At 49.6% G+C, this 17381-nt stretch overlaps 1 protein-coding gene across 2 annotated transcripts in view; it reads right to left on the bottom strand.

Moving 5' to 3' along the window:
• The window catches only part of OSMR (oncostatin M receptor), a 45033-nt gene extending 28014 nt beyond the window's left edge, over positions 1-17019 (bottom strand). For both annotated transcript variants that reach the window (XM_045848079.1, XM_045848080.1), the window contains exons 1-2: positions 16927-17019; positions 3839-3922 (exon numbers count right to left, since the gene is read on the bottom strand). In XM_045848079.1, the coding sequence (XP_045704035.1) occupies positions 3839-3911 (73 nt within the window). In that variant the 5' untranslated portion in view covers positions 3912-3922; positions 16927-17019. The remainder of the gene's footprint in view (positions 1-3838; positions 3923-16926) is intronic.
• Between the last annotated feature and the right edge of the window lie 362 nt (positions 17020-17381).

The following is a 17381-nucleotide window of genomic DNA, read 5'->3' as shown; positions in this document are numbered from 1 at the left end:
AGAACTTATCTGGCAGATGAAGAAATTAAGGCCTAGAGGAGTGAAACAGTACAACAATACACAATAGTTAAACTAAACAAATGACATATTAATTTAACAACTGAGCAATAAGGAACACTTTATTAGACCATGCAACTGGTTTGGAAATTTACAGCAAGGCGGAGAAAGAAGCAGGAACTCTGGCTATCAGTTTCATACTTCTGGAAGTCGAAAATAAAAGTTACTTTTGAAAGTCAATATCTTTTTGTTTAGTACAAAGTTATATAGTAGAGCATTATCCCACTTCAGCAGAGCACAGAACTTGAAATACGTCCAGCAAAAAGTCACTGAACTCTGTGGATAAGATCAGCACCAGCAACGCGCTAGGCATTGAGTGTGAGATCAAATGATAGTGACAGGCCCCTGGCTCAGGAAGACATCTGCTGGGGAGACACCACTGACTCATGAAACAAGGCGAGACTGCAAGTTTAGAGTGTTCAGAGGTGTGATGGAGCCTGGAAAAGAAGGGAGAGTCAAACGTGAACTAGACTCGCAGGGGTGGGTGGGCTGGGGAAACAGCCCAGGGTGCGGATGGGCCCTGATGGGGGGATTGAGTCCCTGCCAGGCCTTCGAGAGGGGAGAAGCCCCCCTTCCTACTTGGGGGGAAGAAACACCACACAGAGCCAAAAGCAACTGTGTGTTGCTGACTCGCTGGTCTGACTTGCTGGTTTGAGGGGGTCGGAAGAAACTGTGAACGGTGCCAAGGTACTGAAAGGATTAAGATGAAGACTGCTGAGGAAGTCAGCTGGTGCCTGATGGCCGTGGCATAGCCGGGGCCTGTTTTGAATCATTGTGGAGCCCGTGGCCCTGGAGGAAGTGGGGTGCGTGCAACATCACCCCACCTTTCCCAGCCCCCCTTCACTGTGCCCTTGTGGTGGTTTGCTGCTGCTGGTCTCACTCCAGGCTCAGTTTTGCAGAAGGACAGAAGTGGCCGCTTATACATCTTTGAATGGACTCTCATCCCCAGCACGTGGCACCTCTTACCCATGGCCCAGGGTGACCTCAGATGACAGAGATCCAGGATCTCCAGGAGGTCTTAAGTGCCCAACAAGCACCTCCTCACAAACACCTTGACGTGTCCTTCCGGGCACCCGCTTCTCCCCATGGCTGCTTTCCGAAGCCCCAGCGCACGCACTGATCACAGAGGGCTGTGACCCTCTGTCGTGTGTCTGTCTCCCGTGGACTGTGAGCTAAGCCAGGGTGAGACTAGGACTTGCTCAGCTCAGTGAAACCAGGACCAGTAACACACCTGTCACAGCTCAGACGCGCAGTGACTGGTCACTGAATGAGTGAGTTACCCACCAGGATCACCTTTATTTCTGGAAACTCTAGAGAGCCAGTGTCTGATGCATTAGACACACGGGGAGCCCTGTACACTGACAGCAGTGTCGGCAACTGGGGAGTGACTCAGGTGCTGGAGGGGCACCAGTCAGGTGGCATAATCCGGTTGGAAGCCACCTAGGGCTTCCTTGGGCAACAGTGGGAAAGGCCAAGGTAAAGCCAGAGAGAGCAGCGGGACCTTAGAGATTATCGAGTCCGTTTGCATTATTTTTCAAATGAGGAAATTGAGGTCAGAAAGAAGGAAGTGACTTTCCCAAAACCACACAACGAGACCAGAACCCAAGGAGGGCTCTTGGCCCTGGGCCCAGCGCTCTTTGCACGACGCTGCCCTGGAGCCCCGCCAGACGGGAATCGGGCCTGGGAACGGGCTGACCGGGGTTCCGTCGCAGCCCCGCCCCCGCCCCTCCCTTCCCAGCCCCATCTCTCTGCCTGGCCCCCGCACCGCCTGAGGAAATAAACCATGGCCCATTCATAAGGTGGGACACCGTGCAGCCATTAACTATAATTTATTTCTAGAAGAACATCTCACGTCCAAGGTAAAAACCCTCACTGTGTGTTGTATTGATCTTGGTAAGTATATATTAAAGTATGTAAACATGTAATATAGTAAAGTGTGTGTACTTTATGAAGTATATATAGTCTGTTTTCCCAGTATATATACTTAGGCTATAGACAATAAATATGCTTTATGCTATCTGTACTTTAATAAGTCTATATAGTTATCAGAAGTGTGTATACTTTAACAAGTACACACACACACATACACACACACTTAGGTGTAAATACTCCCAGGAGACATGGTATAACTCCACTTCTATAAAAAAGTGTGCACGCTCCCCCCTTTACCTCCGTGCGCACCTACGCACACGAGAGCGGAGGGAAATGCCCCCGGAGGCTGCAGGCAGCCGTGACCTCCGGCCGAGGGAGACATGAGCCCAGGGCTCACCGGAGCGGCCGGGAGGAGCTCGGGACCTGGAATGGAGCCTCCCACACGAGCCTGGCCTGGCGATCCCGTGGGAGGACGACCAGTTTGCGTGGGGAGGTTTGGTAGGCACCTGTCGGATGCGGCGAGAACTGAGTCAGGAAATCCAGGCAGTGCCCGCGAGGCCCAACACAGGGTGACTTAGCAAAGCAGGCTGGGAACACTGGAAGCAGAAACACAGACCCGTGAGAGCAAGACAGGTAAGTGCGTGTGGGATCTAAACGCCAGGGGCCGAGAGGGGAGTGGCAGTCGCTCCTAGCGTGCAGAGCCTGGGCAAGGGGAGGAGGGCACACAGCGAACAGTCGTCCGGCCAGGAGGTGAGACTTTGCTGGGGAAGTGAGCCGCCCAAAGCCTGGCTGAGTGCCTGGGAGTGTCTGGGGAGCCGGGAGCTGGGACCGCGGGCCCAGGAGGGCCAGGCTTACATATCTGGACGAATGGTGGATGGAGGGAGGGCACACAAGCTACTACCGGTGAGCAGTCCCGATTCCCACCATTCAGCTCCAGATTAGGGGAGACACCAACACTCAAACTCTCATTTCTGAGAAGCCATCAAAGTAGCATTTGTTAACTTACTCTGAAGCTGAAAGAACTCAACCCAGACCTAAAGGGTGTCAGACAGGAAATTAAGCTATTATCAGAACGAAACCTCCTGTCCAAATACCTTTCCCCAGAGTCGTAAGGCGACGTTGGAAAATGCTGGGGATGTTTCTCTCAAACGTCCTTTCGGGCCTGCGCAGCCGGGGCTGCAAGGCTAACTACGGAAAGCATGCGCCTGTGCTCTGTCTTTCTCACCACGGGAGTCAGAGAGTAGCAAACACAAGCCCGGGGAAACGGAAAGCTTTGTAACACACAGGACACAGTGACAGAAACTTTATAAACCAACGGAAACGCTCTGGCTCGAAGAATAAACTATCTGTAAACATTGCAGAAAGAACTGAATTCTAAGTGACTTTGTTTATACAGTTCATTGATTTCCAAACACCCTCAGTGGGGGAGTAGCTAAGCCACAAGTACTTTTTAAAAAACCCATAAATGGCATCTCAGCATTTAGCAGTGCTATCTTGTAGCTAATAGCCTTTCCGTAAACACAGCTGAAGGACATCACAGCTTGTTCTAACTTAGCAGCCAGCCCTGGGCGGCTTCACCCCCATCTCTCCCTGGTACCACGCAGAAGGGACTCTCCTGGTCAAGGTCATTTTCAGCATACCCACCCGGAGGCTCTGCAGGGTTAGGTCCGCTCACAAATGCCCTAGTACCCAGGAAGCTGGAGGCCAAGGGCAACTTATTCAGATGGGCCATCCAGCTCCGTGAGGCCAGGACCTGGCGGGGGGGCGAGCGGGGGGACCGTTGCTACTCACCAAATCCGTGTAATTTCAGGAGAAAAAAAGAATTGCGCAACTTTTCCTCAGAACCATCCATTACCTCATTTGTGTCCTTTATGGGACTGTTTCCTTTGTTGCTCTTTCCACATCTTACCTTGGCCGCAGTCAGTTCCCAAGAACAGCAGCGCCGAGAGGAATGTCGCTTGAAGGGCTGCCAAGGGAGCCATAGTTCCGTTTCCTGAAAAAGGTAAATGGTCCTTAAGGGAAAACTCATTGAATTTTAGCTCTGAGAGGGTCTCTTTGAGCCACCTGCGGTAGACAATGGCATTAAAGCCGCCGTTCTCCCCCCCTCGCCCCCCCCATCCTCACCCCTTGTCAATGGGACCCTGGAGTTCCCACCCAACAGGAACTGCATGTGTCTCCCACTCCGTGGGACTTGCTTTGGCCACCGCGAGGCCGGAATGATGGCGTGCTGGCTTGGAGCCGACGCCTAAGGAAACCGTATGTGTTTTTGCTTGCTCTTTCGTGTTTCTGCCTTGGGCATGAGAAGAACATTTCTGGGCTACGCCACTGGAGTCCCGAGGAGTGTGAGCCACGAGGAAGGTGGAGCTGAGTCACCCAGCTGGGGTGCCCCGCTCCGCCACACCCCTCCCCGCAGCCAGGACCAGCTGATCACCGGCGGAGAACGAAGTCTGTTCCTGCCTCTCAGGCTGAGAGGCAAGAGATGCCTGATCCCTCAGTTTCTTCAAATCCAGCAATGGTGCGTAAAGAAAGGCGAAGCATGGAGACACATTTAAATATAAAAAACAGATTGATTAGCAAGAGAACAGAGGCCAGTTTCAAAAGGGCTAAATCTGAATTAATGCCTTAGTGACTTATGGGAGTGAGGGGACTCATCTTCCCTGTTCCCTGTCTCATTAAAATCACAGTCGGGAAGAAGGAGCACATTCTACCTACAAAGATGGTGCTTCATTGTTTGAAACAATTTCTGGTCCCCCTTGCCTTCGGAGAGGGTTTTAAACTGCAAGCCCAGGAGGATCCCTGATTTGTCAAGCCCTTTCACCACAGAAAAGTCTGAGGGCAGGAGAATGAGCCTGGATGACCTTGAGAAAGTCAATGAGTTTCTAATTCAAGTCAATGTGTTAGTCAGGGGAAGCACTGCATCTCACTGTTTTACTTCAAATTCTGGCTCATCAGAGAGAGAAACACTCAAACAACTCAAGGTCAGAACTGGCCTCTGTCTAGCCACCTGGCTCTCATCAGTCTCTAGGAAGTCAGTGAACCAGACCATCCCTTCACACTACCCACACTCTCTGTTTTTTTAATGGTCTGAGTAGGTCAATGGGAATGACCATGAAGACAGGAAGAGGGTAAGCCAGGCCATCACTCACCCTGCCGTGGTCCGGCCTGCCTGCAGGTGAGTTGAGCCCAATTGCAAAGGGTGCAGAAGTCTACAAATGACAACTTCTGTTCATATTTAAGCTCTGCTTTCTGCCCCTTGTATTTGGCCAAGAGGCCATTCACACCTCTCTAAAATCTTTACTTACAACTTCACACTGGTTCCTATGACAACTGCACATCGCTGTGGTGGGGAGGCAGTGGAGGGGCACTAATTTTTAAAAAAACCAGTTTCTGCTGGGAAGCAGAGGGAAGGCAAAGGAGAAATGCCAAAGGGAAGTGTCTGGTGTTCACTGTGCAGCTTCAACACCCATCCGGTCCTGGTCTGAGTTCACTTCATCACCTGAGGGAGGCAGGGTGCCACCACGGTGAGGAAATCTCATCGGGCAAACTTAAAAACGGGTCATTCAGGAGGTGACGCAGGCATGCAGCCTTATGCACTCTTTATAAAAAGCCCATTTAAAATGTTCCTAAAGAAGGCAGTCCTGAGAGGGAGGTTCATAGCAATACAGGCCTACCAAAAAAAGATAGAAACATTTCAAACAAACAACCTAACCCTACGCCTATGAGAACTCGAGGAACAACAACAAAGGCAGCCCAGAGCAGGCAGAAGGAAGGAAATGACCAAGATCAGAGCAGAATTAAATGACATAGAGACTAAAAGCACAATTCTAAGGATCAAGGAATCCAGGAGCTGGTTCTTTGAAAAGATAAACGAAATCGACAAGCCTTTAAGCAGGCTCATCAAGAAAAAAGAGAGAAGACCCAAATAAACACAATCAGAAATGAAAGAGGAGAAATTACAACTGATACTACAGAAATACAAAGGATTTTAAGAAGTTACTATGAAGAACTGTATGCCAAGAAATTTGAAAACCTAGGTGAAATGGACAAATTTCTAGAAAAATATAATCTTCCAAAACTCAATAAAAAAGAAGCAGAAAGCCTGAACAAACCAATAACAGCAGATGAAATTGAAGCAGTAATAAAAAAAACTCCCGACACACAAAAACCCTGGACTAGAAGGTTTCACAAGAGAATTCTACAAAGCATTGAAGGAAGAGCTAACCCCTACCCTTCACAGACTATTCCAAAAAATCATGGAAGACTCCCAAACTCTTTTTGTGAAGCCAGCATCATCCTAATCCCAAAACCAGATAAAGACATGGCAAAGAAAGAAAACTTCAGGCCAATATTGCTGATGAACATAGACACTAAAATCCTTAACAAAATACTGGCGAACCTCATCCAACAATACATTAGAAAGATCATACACCATGACCAAGTGGGATTAATCCCAGGGATGCAAGGATGGTTCAATATTCACAAATCAACAAATGTAATACATCACATAAACAAAGACAAAAATCACAGGACCATATCAATAGATTCAGAAAAAGCATTTGATAAGGTACAGCACCCATTTATGATAAAAACACTCGGCAAAGTGGGAATAGAGGGAGCATTCCTCAACATAATAAAGGTCATATATGAGAGACCTACAGCCAACATCATACTCAATGGGCAAAACCTAAAATGTTTTCCACTAAGATCGGGAACAAGACAAGGTTGTCCACTTTCACCACTCCTATTCAATATAGTACTGGAAGTTTTAGCCACAGCGATCAGATAAGAAGAAGAAATAAAAGGCATCCAAATCAGAAAGGAGGAAACAAAACTGTCATTGTCTGCAGATGACATGATAGTGTACATAGAAAATCCTATAGACTCGGCCAAAAAACTGCTTGACCTAATAAATGAATTTGGCAAAACAGTGGGATACAAAGTCAATATCCAGAAATCAAAGGCATTTTTGTATACCAACAATGAAACAGCAGAAGCAGAAATCAAGAAAAAAATCCCATTTCATATAGCAACAAGAAAAATAAAATACCTAGGAATAAACCTAATCAAGGATTAGGTACAAGGATCTTGTACTCAGAAAACTACACAACACCGAAGAAAGAAATCAAGGAAGACACAAACAAATGGAAACATATACTGTGTTCATGGATCAGAAGAATTAACATCATCAAAATGTCCATACTACCTACCCAAAGTAATTTACAGATTCAATGCAATTCCTATTAAAGTACCAATGGCATATTTTACAGACATAGAATGAACACTTCAAAAATTCATATGGAACCATAAATGACCCCGAATAGCTGCTGTAATTTTGAGAAAGAAGAGCAAAGTAGGAGGGATCACAATACCTGATACCAAACCGTATTACAAGGCCACTGTAATCAAAACAGCCTGGTACTGGCATAAGAACAGACACATGGACCAATGGAACAGAACAGGAAGCCCAGAAATGAACCCAAGTCTCTATGGTCAATTAATATTCAATTATTCAATTAATATTGAATTAATATGGTCAACTAATATTCAATTAATATGGTCAATTATTAATATTAATAATAATGGGGCAGCAGCATAAAATGGAGTAAAAATAGCCTCTTCAACAAATGGTGTTGGGAGAGCTGGACAGCTACATGCAAAAAACTGAAACTTGAGCACCAACTTACACCATACACAAAAATAAATTCTAGGTGGATAAAAGATTTAAATATAAGTCATGACACCATTAAAGTCCTAGAGGAGAACATAGGCAGGAAAATCTCAATTATTTCATGCAGCAATATTTTCACCAATATGTCCCCTAGAGCAAGGGACATAAAGGAAAGAATAAACAAATGGGATCTCATCAAAATAAAAAGCTTCTGCACAGCTAAAAAGAAAAAAACAGTACTAAAATAAAAGAAGAACCAACTATGGGAAAACATATTTGCCAATGATACCTCAGACAAGGATTTAATCTCCAAAATATATAAAGAACTCACACAATTCCACTCTAAGAAGACAAGCAACCCAATTAAAAAATGGGCAAAGGACTTGAACAGACACTTCTCCAAGGAGGACACACAGAGGATCCAGAGACACATGAAAAGATGCTCAGTATCGCTAGCTATCAGAGAGATGCAAATTAAAACCACAGTGAGATACCACTTCACACCGGTCAGAATGGCCATCATAAACAAAGCAACAAACAACAAGTGTTGGAGAGGTTGTGGAGAAAAGGGGACCCTAGTGCACTGTTGGTGGGATTGCAGACTGGTACAACCACTATGGAAAACAGCATGAAATTTTCTTAGAAAACTAAAAATGGATCTGCCTTTCGACCCAGCAATTCCACTGCTGGGACTATATCCTAAGAACACTGAAACACCAATCCAAAAGGACCTATGCACCCCAATGTTCATAGCAGCACAATTTACAATAGCTAGATGCTGGAAGCAACCTAGATGTCCATCAGTCAATGAATGGATCAAAAAACTATGGTACGTTTACACAATGGAATTCTATGCAGCAGAAGGAGGAAGGAGCTCCTACCCTTTGCCACAGTATGGATGGAGCTGGGGAGAATTATGGTAAGCGAAGTAAGCCAGGCAGTAAAAGACAAATACCATATGATCTCACCTTTAACAGGAACCTAATCAACAAAACAGACCAACAAGCAAAATATAACCAAAGACACTGAAATAGAGAACAGGCTGACAGTGACCAGAAGGAAGACGGGAGGGGATTCCAGGGGAAAAGGGGGAGGGTTTGCAGGAACAAGTACAAAGGACACACGGACAATAACAAGGGGTGGGGTGGAAATGGGATAGAGGTGAGGAGGGCTGGCAGGGGTGGGCTGGGATGGGAGTAAAAGTCAGAAAACTGTACTTGAACAAAAATTAAAAATTTTTTTAAAGTCCTAAAAGTTTGGACTTGCAGCAAATCAAATGTTTTCCGTGGTAAAACATGTAAAGCTGAATGTGAGGAGCCACCGGCCCGTGCAGGGTAACCAGAAATCGAAGAAGGAAAGTTGTCACGCAGCGCTGCTGCGGAGTACTAGGTACCCCAAAGAGCGCGCTCCCAAGGTCTGGGAGTCGCAGGGGAGTCTTCTTTGGGGAGCCACCAGGACGGTCCTTCTGGCGTCCTGCCCTTCCCCGCCCTCTCGCAGGTATGTCAGCTGGGAGCCCGAGGTTAGCGCCAGCAGCTGTTCGGATTTACTGCTTGTATTTCCGTCGGTTCTGATGCGCCCTGTTTCACACACACCGGGCAGGCGGCAACGGGGACACAATGGTCTGCGCCTGCACCCCAGCGAAGTGGGAGCTGTTTCCCACGGCGTGTCTCTCAGAAGGACCGCCAAGTCCAGCCGTTGTCTGGAAACCTTCTGGTGAAATCGATAAAGTTCACCCAAAACCTGCAGAACGAGCCTCAGCAGCTGGAACACCCCAGGGACAGGCATGGAGCCCCCTCCGGGAAACACCACAGGAGCAGGATCCCCGGCAGCACAGAGGCTCTCATTGCGGGGGAAAGCACAGAGCCCAGCTGCTTGTAAGCCCCCCGTGACTGACTGCACGACCCACGTGGTCCCCCCTCCACACCTCACACATAAACCCTCCGGAGTTCTGGACTCCGAGCGCCAGCTGCTCCGGGATGGGACCCTGGCTCACACAGTGCAAAGCCTGGAGGAGAGCGAGCGACCTGTGCAAAGATCCTGGGGTAGGAGAGTGCTTGGTGGAGTTCAGGAGGAAGAGCCCTGGGCTGGCGTGAGCAAGGAGGCGAGGGACAGGCGGTGAAAGCCGGGGGCACGCAGAGAGGGGAAGCAAACAGGAGGCACGGTTCTGGACGTGTGGCTTCTACTCGGGAAAGGGGGCAGCCACACGGAACTTCGAGCAGAGGGACAACGTGGTCTAACGTACAGGGAACAGGGAGGACCCAGGAATGAGAAGAGACTGCAGGGGTGACAGCGGTGGTGGCGTGGGCAGTTAGGGGGTCACAGCAGTCGTCTGGGGAGAAGGACGCTGGCTCAGACCAGGGTGGTGGCAGTAGCGGGGGACCCCCAGAGGGACTGAAAGACAGCGCGGGCAGGGCGAGGAGTGGTGGCAAAGCAAAACGTGGTGGACAGCTCCGAATGTCGTCTGAGCCCCCAGGACTGGAATTGCCTTCAATAGAGAAGCAGAAGAACAGAGGAAGTGGGCTGTAGCTGGGCTCGATTTGCCTCGTGTTAAAACTGAGATGAAGATATCGAGGAACAAGCCGGATACACAATGGGGAGTTCGTGGGAGGGGTCCTGGCCTGGGCATGAATTCAGCTGCGTGCTTAGCGTCAAGACGAGGAGGACAGACAGAAAAGAGGGAGCCCAGCACAGAGCTCTGGGGCACCCCACACCCTGCCCTACCCCTCCTCAGGCAGAGGGAAGCTGAAATGCAGAATTAGGCCTGGCTTCCCTGCACCACCCGAAGGGCGAGGGCTGCGTGCTGGGGTGGCTGGAGGGCTGGCTCCTTCAGGCGTGGGCGGTGCCTACTCCCCACCTGCCCCTGCGTGTGCCCAGCGGGTCTCCAAAGCCCAGCGTCTGACCTGGAAAGGCCCCCCAGCCCTCTCGCTCCTTCCACAGGGGTTCTTGTCTCCCCGCAGCCGTCAGTGAGCAGCGCTGCCACTTCGGACTTCCAGTTAGGGACGCAAGTCAGGGAAGCACACAGGGGCAGAATTCAGAAAGGGGAAAACCCTTTCCTGCCCCATCCGCACTCCTTGGTCCTTTCCCCAAATCTGTTCTTTGTTTCATTCTATCCTTCAGATCTCCATCATCCGCAGCTGGACTGTGAGTGGCCTGAGTCTCATCCCCGACGGTCTGTCACAGGCCCAGAACATATTTGCTACCCAGGAAAAACCTGGCAAATGAATAAGAAGTTGTAGCAATTTTCTCACATTCTCTCTTTGCTTTCAACGTTAATGAAAATGGATTCCTTTTCAGGCCCCTCTGCTTTTCCCGTGACCGACTATTGCCTAATTCATAGTCTTTCGTTGGCACCCCTTCTCTAGGGGGAAACAGGGAGGGGAGAAAAGAAAAACCACGCACGCATTTTGTAGAAAGAACTCCTCATTCAAATCTTGTCTCTTTGCAGCATGAAGAGGCCTTTGACTATGAGTGTAAATACTCCACACGTGATAAAACACTACTTTCAAAGAGGGTGCCAGTCTGCCCTTCCTTACCAGCACTTCTTGTTCAGTCTTGACTGAAATCTATATTCCTGGGAAGTTACCCCATCGCCCATAATCCCTGGGAGAAGCAGTATGACCAATGATTTGCTTCCTGAGAACGTGGGTGTGTTGCTGAACTCTCCCAACTGGCTGCGTGCCTAAGAATGGCGTAGGCAAACAGCCTTTGAAAGAAAGAAGCTGCTCACGCAGGACGAGGTGCTGGAATGTGCGGGGGCCGGGGGCGGGGGGGGGATTGCGGCATGGGGGAGGCTGCGGCGACTACGTGTGTGGTCTGCCTGAGCACAGTGTGCTGCCCTGGTTACATATTTTAAATGTTAGTGCTGTAACTGGACCAACAACAAACAGAACAACAGTTTTAATAGTCGGGGCAAAGGGTTCCCATTCCCGCCACTTCAGGAGCCCTTAGAAACCAGTAAGAAAAGCACAAGCAACCCTGTAAAAACGCTTGCCAGCAACATGCATGTGTAATTCATAAAAAAGAAGGAAGTACTAAGAAGCAAAAGAGAAGAACTAAAGCCTGGATGCTATCACTGATAATTAAATAATGCAAGTTAAAACAGTAATTGTGCATGTCCCCCCTGTGTGTCCGTGCGGTGTCCCACTGCAGAGCTTAAAAAGGTCTTAAAATCCAGTGTTGATATGAGTTTGAAGAAGGAGGACTTGCTACTCACTGATGGTCAAAAAGTACAAATTTAAAATCACTGTCGATTTGGCACTACTAACATTTCAGCATTTATCACCTCTGATTCAGAAATATTATTTCTGGAATTTTGTCCTACAGGTCATGTGTGTGTGGTGTTCATACATATATACAAAATATATATTTTTAAGGAGGGGTCATTATAATGTTTATGTTGAGAAAAAAGCAAAAAAGACCTACGTATCTATCCAAAAAAAAAACCTAGAAAATATAATTATGTTGCATTTTTACAAAGGAGTACTATGCAACTGTTCAAAAGAATGAAATCATATACGAACTGACATGGAGGAGTCCAAAACATATTGAATGGAAAAGCAAGTTTCAGAATTGTGTGCACAGAAACCCGCCTCTGGGAGAGAAGCGTGGGGACGCTGCTGCTCTCTGGAGAGCGTCCTCTGTGGGAACCTCCTGCAGGACCCCCACGGACTCGGCTCCCAGGCCGCACGCCTGGGCTGTCCACACTTTCGCGTCCAGGCTCACGGTCGCACCAGATGCTCCCAGTCAGGCCAAGCCTTTTCTGCCCAGCACGGGAGTCCTCTCCCCCGTGACCTCTGATCAAGGATTTCAGATCTAAGATCAGAACTTGGAGTTACATTCAGTGCTCTCACTAACCCTCTTTCCTTTAAAAAAAAAAAAAGAAAAGAAAGAAAAGAAAAGGGAGGAAGAAAGAACACAATCATAACTCTTTAGCATATAATATTAAAAGAAAGCAATTTCAATGGCTGTCGATCACATTTACCCTCATAGGGGATTATTCTGTGACTACCAGAATAATTTCAAATATCCGTGAAAGACTATGAACTCAAAGAGTGGACAACAGACCAACGGCACTGACATCTCCCAGGAGCCCATGAGAAATGGGAAACATCAGGTCACATCGTACGTAGGCCTGCAGGATAAACATCTGCATTTAAACAAGCTCCCCAAGGTGATCCACACGCACACTGAAATTCGAGAAACACTGCTACCTATACTCAGTATTTATGACATAGTTTGTCTCCTAGGATACTATAGACCTACGATATCATGAAAAGTACGTGCTCCTTCCTTCTATGGTAATCACCGCAGCTGGCACAGATTGGACGCTAACTCTCTGTCAGGCACTTTGCTGCGTGATTTACATGCATGTATTCTCACAACAGCATGGCTAAGGAGATTCTATTATTACCTCCAGACACAGGCGAGGAAATGAAGGCTAACAAAGGTTAAAAGGAAATTTGGCAGAGGTTGGCAAAGTTAACGCGGAACTTGAAACCAGGAAAGCCCCTCCCCCAAGGGCAGCGCCTGTCTCCATGGCACACCACTTCCTGCGTGCTTGCAGCTCACACTGGAATGTGCGCTGGGGATAAAAAGATTATTTACAATCATACACTCAAGGAAATCTTCGGAAAAGTTTCAACAGGATTTTATTAGACTTGGCAAGCTATTTATAAAATTGGCACAAAAGGGAAATAGTACAAGGATCATTCCTAGAATTTTGTGAAAGTACAAATACATGCTAATAGATACAAAAATACTATAAAGCTATAGCATTTAACATAGGGAGGTACTGGCATAAAAAGAGACAAAAAAGCTCAGTGAAACAGAATAAAGTTCTAAAACAGGCCCTTGTATAAGTAGAAATTTATTTTACTATAAAAACAGGATTTCAAGTGAGTGGGAAAAAAGGTGGATGATTAAATAAATCGCTCTCAGGTTAACTCTAGAAAAAATGTTAATCCTTGTTTTTCACCTTAGACAAAAGTATGATATTTTAATGAACCAAATGTAAAAAACAAAATTCTGTATTAGGAGACAAGGTAATTTTTAAATGATATTCAAGTAAAAAAAAAAAAGACCTTTCTAAACTAAACAAAGAAAGCACAGAAATCATGAGATTGCAGAGTGGACAACACACACATTTAAAATTTCTGTGCAGCAAAAGATAGTTGAACATAAACGTATTATGAATAGGTGAGCAAAATGTAGCATACTACACACAAAGAGGAAAATTCTGATACGTGGATGAGCCTTCAGGACATTTTGCTAAGTGAAACAAACCAGTCGCAGAGAAGACTGATACGTACATGAGGTACCTAGGAGTAGCCAGGTTCACAGAGGCAGGAAATAGAATGGTGACTGTGTGAGGGTGGGGGGGGGACGCCAGAGGGAGGGGATGGGGAGTCACTGTTTGATGGGCACAGAGACTCAGTTTTGCAAGGTGAAAAGAATTCTGGGAAAGGATGGTGGTGATGGCTGCACAGCAATAGGAATGCCTCCTTGGGTTTCACTAATGAACCATTTTTGAAATGCTACATTGAAAAAAAATAACAGCTGATATCAGGAAGGACCAGGAAGACAGATTCTTGTGCACCAAGTGTGAATTAGGACCTGCTCTGGGGGCAGTGGTGCAGGTGGAAGGGTTGTATCTATTAAGTTGAAAAGCAAAAAGACCCTTTGATGCAAGAATATCTCAGGAGTCTCGTCTTCAGAAATACTCAGGCTGGAAGGTGAATGCACAGTCTTCCCTGAGGTACTGTCGCTGATGCAGGATAACTGTAAATGACCCACGTGTCCATGAATAAGGGAAAGGATGGGTCCAGTGCATTTCTGTTTTAGAATGAAATGTAGCCAGCACCACAAAGAGGTCCTTACAGACGAGGAAAATCTCTAAGGCTTGGGAAAAATGACAACGTAAGCTGCACACTGTATAGCAGGATCGCATTTACATATATTTAAATGCATGCATCTATACCTATTATGCAAATGCGTGGAAAAGAAAAAAGTCTCGGAATGGTTTCACTGAACTTAGCCGTCCCTCTCCTGCTTGCTAGGAAAGGCGATGGCCCTCACTCAACTCATCCCACGTGCTTTTCTTTGCTTGAGAGTGTGGGCAGTTATGACTTGTACAATTTTAAAAATATGAAAATAAAACAGAGGCCTGGGAGTGAGCAAATGCTGACCACAGGCAGAACTCAAGTGAGAGCTGTGAGGAAGGAAGCTGTGAGGCCGAGGACACCGCCGCGGGAAAGGAACTCCAGCTTAAGCCACTGCTTAAGGGCATGGTGTTTCTCGCAAGGTTCTATTTGTTTATGTTTCCCATTTCACCTATTTCTTTTTGCAGTCAGGGAGGACCTCCCCCCCCCCACCGTTTCCCACCAGGAAGGAGGGTCAGGGCCCCCGGTCTGCTAAAGGAGCCAGACTACATACACTCAAGGAGATTTCCTTCCCTCCGCCCCGGCTATGCCCCAGCCCGGTTCCTGCAAGGAAAGCTCACTCCTTCTAGTCAGGTCCCACGGCTGCTCAGCCCCTTTTCAAAACCATAATGCATCGTTTTCCTGCTTTGGTTCCTTTTCAAGACAGGAGGGTCCTAAGAGCATCACAGACTCTGGAACACCTCCGTGCATCCCGGTAGGTGATCCTGCTCTTTTGGATTAAAGAGAGGAGACCTGGCGTGTAAAAGTGTTCTGAGACCCCTTTGCTGGGACCACGGGAGGCAGGACTGGGACCCAGACGAAAGTCACAGGAAGGCGAGCACAGCTCTGTGCAGCAATGACGCAACTGGGCTCCCTGCGGTTGCCTTCTGACAGCGCCGGATGCTGGCTAGCTGCCAGGGGAGACACCAACGGAGCGCGCCCTGGGGGTTCTGAATGGGCAGCCGAGGTTGGAGTCCAGTGCGCTGAAAGTTCCAGAAATGATTCGGAGGCACTGCTACATTTGTGAGCCCCTGGCTATGAGGACCATTTGAAACCCTTCAGGCTCAAGGGTGTCTCGGCCCATTGAAACGCAATCCAGGAGAGAGACAAAGCGGAAGGGCAATGAGACACCAACCCCAGGGCCGTTCCAAACGGTCCTCAGTCCGAGGCACAGCACAGTGGTGACAGGCAAGCTCCAGAGTCAGACCTGGACCCGCCACCTGCTGGCTGCGCGAGCCCACACAAGTGACTTCAGCTCTGTCCACTTCCTCGTGGACACAGTGAGCGCGACAAAACTAGCACCTACCTCGCAGGTGAAGACTGGGTGAGTAAGCATATGCAAAACACTTCCCATCGTCGCCGGCCTGCAGTAAGTATGAACCACTACCATTTTGCAGACGAGGAAACTGGGGCTAAGGCGATGCATAACTTGACCCAAGTCCCAAAGTCAGTTTTAGGCTTGGGAGCAAGACCCAAAGCTTCTTTCCCTGTGGCGCCTTAAGGACAGCGCATTCAGTTCCTTCCTGTCCTGTGCTTATGTCGCCCCCTACCTTTACCCCTGCTTGAGCTGGAGACTAAGCCTGCCCACAGAGGGTCTTCAAGCCTGTCGCTTGTCCACCAGCCTTTCTCCGTGGCCCCGTGCCTTTCTCCCTGCAGGCAGGACGGGCGGAGGGGCGGGTGCATGAAGGACTCTCAGGAAGTGAATCTCTGAGTCAGGAGCAAAAGAAAAACCCTGGACTCATTGATTCCAGGGCCGCCGCAGCCAGCTGTGCGGCCCTGGACGAGTCACTGAACCCCTCCGCCGCAGGATGGCCTAGAAAACGGGGGAAAGGGCGCTTACAAACGCGAGGCTCCTGCCGCCCAACCCGCCGACTCGGTGCTGCCCCCTCGCTCGCGGCTGAAAAGGGGACGAGGCGGCGCGCGTCCCAGACGCCAACTTCCCCGGGAAGCGCGCGCTCCACCTGCGCCGAGCGCCTCCCACCGCCAGGTGCACACGGAGACCCAGGGCGGCGGCATCGGGACTCGGAGCAGAGCGGCTGTCCCCGGGAGTCGCTGGTGGGTGGGGGGACGTCTGGGGACGGCGACGAGCCCGGCGGTGGGTCGGGTGGGAGGCGTAAGTGGATCAAGGGAAGTTTGGAAACGTTCCGACCGCTGGAGGGAGCGGGAGTGGGACGGGGAACGGAAACGCAGGGCAGGACGCCTGGAGGCCGGGTGGCGTGCGCTCTGGAAAAAGTCAGTCCTTCTGTGCCACGCGCCCCGTGGGCAAGCCAGCGGCGCGGACCCTCCGATCCCCGCCTCCCCGCAGATCAAAGCGAACGCGGGGCAGGTGCGGCGAGGCTGTGCGGGTCGCCCCCTGGCCGCGTCCGGTCCGCGGTCGGGAGAGCCACCGAGGGCGGCGGGGCCGGTACTCACCCCGCGGGCCGGGGCTCCGGGAGCCGGACGCGTCCTCCGCTGGGCGGGTTTCGGGCGGCGGGTGCGGACACCCGGGAGGCTGCCGGGCGCCCGGGCTATGAATCAGCCGCGGGACGGGGGCCGAGGGGCGGGAGTTACGGGAAAGCCGCGGGGGAGGGCGGAGGGCCGAAGACTTTTGCAATTTCCCGTCTAGCCGCGCACTCTTGGCACCTCTGGGACCCGCAGGAATTGGCCTCCTGATTCCCGGGGGAAGGGGTCGGGTCCCCGCGGGAGGACGAGGTGGGGCCTCGCACTGGTGGGCCGGGCGGGGGCCGGTGGAGAAGGAAGCGGGAGAGGCCAGGAGAGGAAAGGGGGGGACTGCAACCCTTGAGCCCGCGCGGGGCGCGGGGCGCAGGGGGCGGCGACAGGCCTGCGAGGGTCGGGGGAGACCGCGGGGCCACCTGCTATCCCCACCT

Source organism: Phyllostomus hastatus, unplaced genomic scaffold, assembly GCF_019186645.2.
Source record: "Phyllostomus hastatus isolate PE091 unplaced genomic scaffold, TTU_PhHast_1.1 phas_contig_58, whole genome shotgun sequence".
Taxonomy (NCBI): Eukaryota; Metazoa; Chordata; class Mammalia; order Chiroptera; family Phyllostomidae; genus Phyllostomus; species Phyllostomus hastatus.
This window is presented reverse-complemented; position numbering and strand designations above follow the sequence as displayed.